The sequence below is a fragment of the Myripristis murdjan genome, chromosome 6 (assembly GCF_902150065.1).
Source record: "Myripristis murdjan chromosome 6, fMyrMur1.1, whole genome shotgun sequence".
NCBI lineage: Eukaryota > Metazoa > Chordata > Actinopteri > Holocentriformes > Holocentridae > Myripristis > Myripristis murdjan.
Genome location: NC_043985.1, coordinates 2,160,669 through 2,168,465, shown reverse-complemented (window position 1 = coordinate 2,168,465; position 7,797 = coordinate 2,160,669). Strand labels below are relative to the sequence as shown.

The following is a 7,797-nucleotide window of genomic DNA, read 5'->3' as shown; positions in this document are numbered from 1 at the left end:
AACAAACAGGAATTACGTCACCAACTCAACTTTTATTTTGAAGTAACGAGTAACGAAGGTGGTTAAGAGAAATGTATCGGAGTAAAAGTACACATTTTATTTCGGAAATGTAGTGGAGTAAAAGTAAAAGTTGTCAGAAATATAAATAACGAAGTAAAGTACAGATATGTGAAAATTCTACTTAAGTACAGTAACGAAGTATTTGTACTTCGTTACATTACAACACTGGTTAAAAACAGTGGTTTTTGGTAATATGTGGTCATAAATAGGTGATTTTCAAAACTTTCCACCAATGGGATTTCTTGGGACTTTTTTTCCCTCACTCAGGACAAACTGAGGATACAAAATCAGTTGAGTTTGCTTCTCTTGCAATTTGTCCTAGGTTGACCCCAATTTTGGCCTAAAATTACTGGATTACAAATCCTCCAGGTGGAGCAGTAGTGCAGCAAGCCTCCAGTAAACCAGAATATCTACCACGGCTGCATGGATAACAAAAAACACAACAAGCCCAGCCTCGTTTGGTAGGTACTGTATACTGGTTTATTGGTAAGTGACTGATAGATGCACAGATATATACTGTAAGGAGTCAGAAGAGCAAAACGCATATGAAGGGAGAACAGCAGTGCAAACAACACTGGTATCTCTGTCTGGAAAGATGGTAGAGGGGAGAGAGAGAGAAAAACTGGAGGGAGAGGGAATGACATCAGACAAATCCTTGATGCCACATCGCAGTGTATACCAAGGCCCACTGAGCCAGCATGACGCCACGTTGTCTCTTTTTCTTTGTCTCCTCCCTCTTCACGTCCTCTTTCTTCTTCTACTGTTTATTCTTGTAGTCCTCCAGGTGGGCCAGTACCCAGCCAGATGGACCCAGGATGGTGACAAACATGACTGTCATGGCGATCGCCTGCTCCTGCGGGAGGGCAACACAGAGACACAAAGACATGGTTGATAGTGAATATATAGTTCTCCAATGAATGGTTGTGCATTAAGCATGATGACGTCATGCCCACAAAATTTATGAAATTATTTCAACCTGGTGAGGTGGGAGTGCCAGTGTGTAATAATGCACTAACACACAAAAAAATCCACACTTTGTTGACAATAATAACACCTTGTTATACTGAAGTGAATGGCACATGAGCAAGGGCTAAAAATACTTATGTATAAAATACTTAAGCACAAAGACGCATGATGTTGCATTTTTTGCACATCTGCCAATATTTTCCAACTCTTTTGGCTGATTGCTGATGCTGATACTGACATATGCACATATTATATTTTTCACAGCAGAAATTTTTAACATGAAATAGCAGGGTAAACACAGGCGTTACGAACAACATTAATTAAGGCTCCATTCCATTTAACAGACCAGGGCCTTGTTATTGTTCATGGTGGTTCACTGGAAAGACTCTGCTACACAGAAATGGAAGAGAACTTTCATCAATTTCATTTGTAGCACCTCTCCTTACCTTGCTATTTCATTTCAAAATGGCTGCCATGACAAAAGGTCTGTTACTGCCTATAGGCTAGTATGGCCAGTAGTGGTGGGTTAGATTCATCGAAATTGCGATGCATCGCGATGTTTTCTTGCATTGATTTGCATCGGTTTTTTCACGTCGATTCTTTTCCACCAAGACCGGAAAAAAACGGGTACCCGGAACAAAAAGTAGGTAACGCGCGCGCCACCCGGACAGTTTTGCAGGTGGGACCATAGCAAACGGAAAGCCGTTGTAAAATAAATGTAACTCATGGCTTCAAGGGAATTCCTTTTATAAAACGGTTACCCTACATATAGCCCATAAAATAAACACACAAGAAAAAAATCAATCATTTATTGGTAAAAATGCAACAATAAAATTGAGAACTATTCATTCTTCCACCAAGCAAGATAGAGTGGACAGAATGAACAGAGCGCAGACGGTAAGATTGCTTTTTCATCTAGCGCCATCATCATGTCACATCAGGCTATTTGGGCTCGTTAATGTTGAACTGGATATTTCCATTAATAGTGCAATTATTAAAATAGTGTTCAATTATGTTTGGACCCCTCTTTGCAGGGACAGTGGCGTGCGTTTCGCGACAGGTGTGTTTTTGCGCAAACGTATGCCTAACGTCGGTTGTAACAATAATAATAAAAGTATACTGTTAATTTACCATACATCGGCGCTGTCACACTGTGTCCGCTTTGGGTGGAGATAAAAGGCAGGTGGATCAGGAGGCAGCAGGGAGAGGTAGGCTATTTCTCCAGGGAGGCCACCGGACACAGTGGGTTACCTGGCTGCTCATATATGAATCCCTGCAGGCTGTCTGTTTTTTTCGGCAGCATCTTTGTGATTTTTTTGTGCATTCGTTGAAAGACACGGTGACATAGTTTAGGCCATTTTCGTCATGGCAAATGCTGAAGGAGTCGGGCTTTAATTTGCGGTTGCCCTCGTTCGCCCTGCGTCCCATATGAAGCTGCACATCAAACCAGACGTTACAGACAAGCCCCCTCCTGATCCGCCGGCCTTTTTTCTCCACCCACGAAACGAACGCCACCGTCAAGTGCTTTCGCAACACGATAAATTATAAACTGTAATACATACATACATACATACATAAAAGTCAATGGTGTACTGTAGTGCCTGTGTACCAAATTCTTTAATTACTTTGTTATAATGGAACTGGCTCATGCAATTCTTTCACTCCCAGATTACATAGTCAAAATATTTTGTGTCTTTGAAAAATAATTCCTAGTCAAATGTTCAAAAAATCTTTATTTTGAGAGTAACATGAGTTAATTTATGGGCTATTTATTTCCAAAGCTAGCCACAGATTAACACAAAATCAGTCTTGCATGGAAAATAGCTGTAAAAATCGCAATAATCGAAGAATCGTGGCACCAATAATCACATCGAATCGACAAACACTGTAATCGCTATAATCGAAAAATCGAAGCTCCCATAATCGAAATCGCATCGAATCGTGAGGTACCCGCGATGGAGCACCCCTAATGGCCAGTTAACCAGTCTGGCTGCTTACCTCTACCTGTGTATCAAGCTGTCTTGCTGAACTGCTGCGTCTCCTACGTGTGTGTGTGTGTGTGTGTGTGTGTACACACAGACAGCAGAGCTGCTGTGGTGCTGCTGCTACTGGCAGCCCTATTTACATTGAGTTTGTCTTTGATAAAAGCCAAAGTCCTTTTTTCTATATCTCCAGAACCAAAGGTATGACATTCAGTTCAATGGCTATGATAAGGGGGCTAAAAATAAACAGCTGGGGGGTTACAGTGTTACGGTGCAATGTTAATTTATTAACATAATGTAATTACAGCTATTACTTCTCCTATATAGTACACATGTAGCACCCACTTCCTCCATACAAATATTAATATAGAACAATAATGATACAGTCCAGTACACAAACAATGAAGTCTGTCAGCAAGGCAGCAAGTAGTACGGTGACAAGGGAGAATGTCATTCATCTGGAGGACAAGAGTTCAAGTAAAAAGTAAAAAATAGGCTAAAAATCTGATTACTTCACCTTTACTTGAAAAGATGTAGAAAAAGAGGTGATGAAGTCTAGGCTCACATGCACAGTTAATCTTAAACTTAAAAGTCTGGACTATAGCCAAAATACAGCAGCATATGGCTATGTCATTCTACCAGTGAGATGCAGCTGCAGATTCAGGTTTAAGAAAATAGTTGCACTTTCAGCTTTTAAACACTCTCATTTATTCATTCTTGTGCCTAATTTCTGCCATCCACTTTTGTACCATTTAAGTGATCTGCATATTCTGGAATGTCAAGCCTGTATTTTCCTAAGCCGTTAGTTAGGATTATTAGGATCTTTCGTTTTATTTCATAGCTTGCTGATCTGATTGGCTGCTCCTACTGCTTTGGCTTCAGCAGCTTGTCTGCACCGCACCAGCTGTTTGACAGGACTTCCACTGGCTCTCTATCTGTCACATTTTCTCTCTTTTACTGTTCCTGCTGATTCTAATTCAACTACTGCTACTGTAACAACTTCTACTACAGCTATAAGTCACACTATTACTGCTTCAGCAAGTTGGACTCAACTACTCATGCTGCTTCCACGATTAGTGCTGCTGCCAGTGGCACTACAAGCTACTATGAATAATAAATTCACCATTGTAATGTTTCAAACTATAACAGAAAACAGGTTTTGTAGTTATTATTCAGTAATCACTTATTTTCAGTCTCACTAGCTCACAGTCTACAACTGTTCCAAAACAGTTTTTCTGACTACCTGAAATAAATAGGCACATGCTATGTATTAATGACTTTTTAAATAGCAATGACCTTCAATTAGACAAATTCACTTGATTTTTTCTGAAATATGGAGAGAAAGGCAACTGGCGAATTAGAATTTCAAAATATTAAACAACTGCTTTGTAGACCCTGTATCTGACCCACATTTTGCCCTAAAATAGAAACCCAAGTGGCACTTATCTTTGGCAGAATGTATGAGAAACTGCTGCAATCTCATGCAGGCTAGAAGCAAATTCTCCAGTATATAAAGATAAAATCCAAAATAAACATGCCTCAGAACCAAGTTATTTTAAATCCTACCCAGGCAATAACAGCCTAGATATGGCATTCCAGTGCAGCAGCAACTAGTTGAAAATGTATCTCATAGTTGTTACTGTGTTATTGTTAATGAAGCAGAAAAATGTGCAGACGTTTATAGCTATATCTAAAATCACCACAGGAGGCCTTCAGGACCAACACTCCCTTTGAGCTGATAGTTTGGTGATATAGGGCCTACATGTAATAATTACCACACTGATCACATAATATATCACCAGTCATTGCTTGCTTTTGTCCATGTATCCATGGACAAAGTGAAGACGGATATAAGTGGGTATTTTAAGCATTATAGATGTTGCAATGGTGCCACATGTGCAGGATCTTTGCCACAGCTTATGGTTTGGTGAACTGACACCCCTGCTGGTCTCATGATCTAGGCTATCTATTACTAGTGGCTGCACTGGTGAAGATCACCTCATTATATAGAATAAAGTCGAGCTCTTGTGTATCGGCAGCTATTCCAAAGTCAAAGTGTCCCTGAGAAGACACTTACTTCTGTGTTTAGTCTGTCTGACTGTTCAATATCAAGGTCACAGACTTGGCTCTTGTCCAACTGGGCAACAGTCTCAAGATCAAACATTAGGTCTGCATTTAACAGGATATTAACACACACTGCGGGTAAAAATAAGGATAATTATAAGGATAATGGTAGTAGGTAGACATATAAGTCTATATAGTGTGATTATTCGCAGCGACGTTGTACATGTAGGTAGAAGCTGGCTGAGGTGCATTGATGACTACGTGTAGGAATTAGGCGGAATCATGGCGTTATGTCCACTGACGCACATCGGGTAGCTGTTGATAGTCATGATGACTGATAAGAAGCAGCGAGGGTCTGTGCTTAACGCACATCAAATGACTTAGTCCACATTCAATAGCCTACAGAAAACATTCAGCATTTGGGAAAACATTCAGCATTTGGGAAGCAAAACAAAAAAGACAAGCCCCATACAGCCACCGCGCAAAGTTCGACGCAGTTGAGGAAAAGTGCGCCATAGCAGCCCCCCCACACACACACAAACACAAACACACACACACGTACACCCATGCAATACATTTATTAATTTCTCATCACCCACGTCGTTTTTGTGCCACTTGCAAAACAACATCTGCTGCAAGATGCATCAGGCGGCTGCTGGAGTCATGAGACTAAGGAAGTCCAGGAGAAGTGAACGTCAACTTACCCCTGCTGTGACATTGTGCTTGGCAGGTTTGGCTGAAACATTGGCCACTTGTACCAGCTGAGTCTTCAGTGAGCTCCTCAGGAGACGAGAGGCGGCCAGTGTGAGCATGTTGATGGTGTCTCGATGCGGCTGGACTGAGTAGAGAGTGTCGAGAAGGAGAGAGCAGCACTCTGCTGGGGATCCGCGCTCCTGTGATGGCAGTTTGAGTCTATACACCTGCCAAAGCGCGGAGTGTGTGAGAGGTCAGAGAGAGAGAGAGAGAGAGAGAGAGAGAAAGTGTGTGTGTGTGTGTGTGTGTGTGTGTGGGGGGGGGGGGGGGGGGGGGGGGGGGGGGGGGGGGGGGGGGTTAGATTCTCCTTTTATGAAAACTGATTGGATGAAAGCCCCGAGGCTGCACGAAATTTAATTGGCCGTCTCATTGCCAGATATGTTTGACACCATGACCGAGCGAGCAGCCGAGCCGACGCGGCGTGTCCTCAGCTCACCCCGGTAGTGTTCCCGCAGGCGCTGCTGTCAGCTGCTGCAGCTTGCAGGCGGAGAGGAGCACGCTGCTGCGTCTCCGTCACACCGACGTTTACACACATACGCTCTAGTAGAATGGAACTTATGGGCTGAAAATGGTCTGTCTGGTGCCCGTGGCATGTCTTTGGTTTGTTTCGGACAGATTTTGAGTCTGTCATATTGTCTCAGCGCCTTTACCTTTGACAATTTTTGCCTTAGATCTCTCAAATTTTGATACAAAGTACCTACATTTAAATCTGCTACAAACAGCAATTTTCTCAGTCTCTTTTATAATACAATTTTGATGAGTTGTCAAATACAAGGAAGTCCTGTGTTCCCAAGGTTCTATGCCCCCCCACAAATACAACTCATAAGGCAGAAAACCTGATTATTACAACACTGCACTTAAAACAGGAAACACAAACTAAATTGAACACCTGCCATCTAAACCCAAATAGTTATAACATTTACAACTGCATGCATATAAAAATAGATACAAAAAGACTCATGGCTATTAAAAAGAGGTAACAAAGATAAAGAGAAAACAATATATATTTAGTGTATAAACACAAATAAAAAAAGATAATCAAATTATTACACTATATTATTCTTAACATTTTTTCACAAACTAGAAAAAATGCACCAATATGTCTGTAAAACTATATATTCACAATATTATAAGTGAACTGTGATTAATTTTACTTGGTCTGCACAAAGTTTGCAAAAGTACTGTAGTTAATAGCTTTGACTCTTGAGAACAACATACATTTTGTTTTATCTGTAGTATTGTTACGGATAGGGTTAGGGTTGATGTGTGTTAACAGAATACTGACCTGGGGAACATAGGACCCTGCAAATGTGAGACACTGGGAACATAGATTAGCCGCCATTGTTACAATCTACTCCTGTGCAGGACTAAGTTGGAACACTAGCTTGGGTAAGGTGTAAAACATGCAGAGAGCAGGGGTGGAAGTAACTACTTACATTTACTTGTGTTACTGAAATTAAGTAGCATTTTTGTATACTTGCAGTTTTATGTGTTTTTTTAAGTCAGTAATTTTACTTAAGTACATTTTTGCATATGTATTGTATTTCACTACATTTTAAATCACTTTCATTAAGAGTGCAAATGGTGTTGCTTTCAATTGACTAAAGAAAGTGCAGCCAGGGCAGTGCAGTGTACAGTCAGAATGTTCATCAATAAACCTCAGGATAGTGGAGTAGAATGTTTAGGACAGTTGCGACACATTAATGGGGCTCTTCAATGTTCAGGATACTTGGGATGTAGGCTAATGAAGATTTGTAATGTTCAGGACACTTGGGGCATCACCCATTTCAAATGTGATAAAATTCCTCTAGAAGTAATTTTCCTTTTTTCATAGAATACAATACATATATGTTTATTGTTGCATTTAGTATTCATAATGTCAACACCACTTATCAGCAATAAGGGTTCAATACTCAGTACTTCTTGAAAATGAAGATGACTTTTCATCAGATGAAAAAGACCAGTAGTTGTA

General features: G+C 40.7%; 1 protein-coding gene across 1 annotated transcript; it reads right to left on the bottom strand.

Moving 5' to 3' along the window:
- Nucleotides 1-513: 513 nt before the first annotated feature.
- Nucleotides 514-6,024, bottom strand: cox8b (cytochrome c oxidase subunit 8B). The gene is made up of 2 exons (XM_030053599.1): nt 5,777-6,024; nt 514-913 (listed from the first exon to the last, which is right to left on the bottom strand). Exons 1-2 carry the CDS (start codon nt 5,882-5,884, stop codon nt 818-820), a joined length of 204 nt encoding a protein of 67 aa, XP_029909459.1. The 5' UTR covers nt 5,885-6,024; the 3' UTR covers nt 514-817.
- Between the last annotated feature and the right edge of the window lie 1,773 nt (nt 6,025-7,797).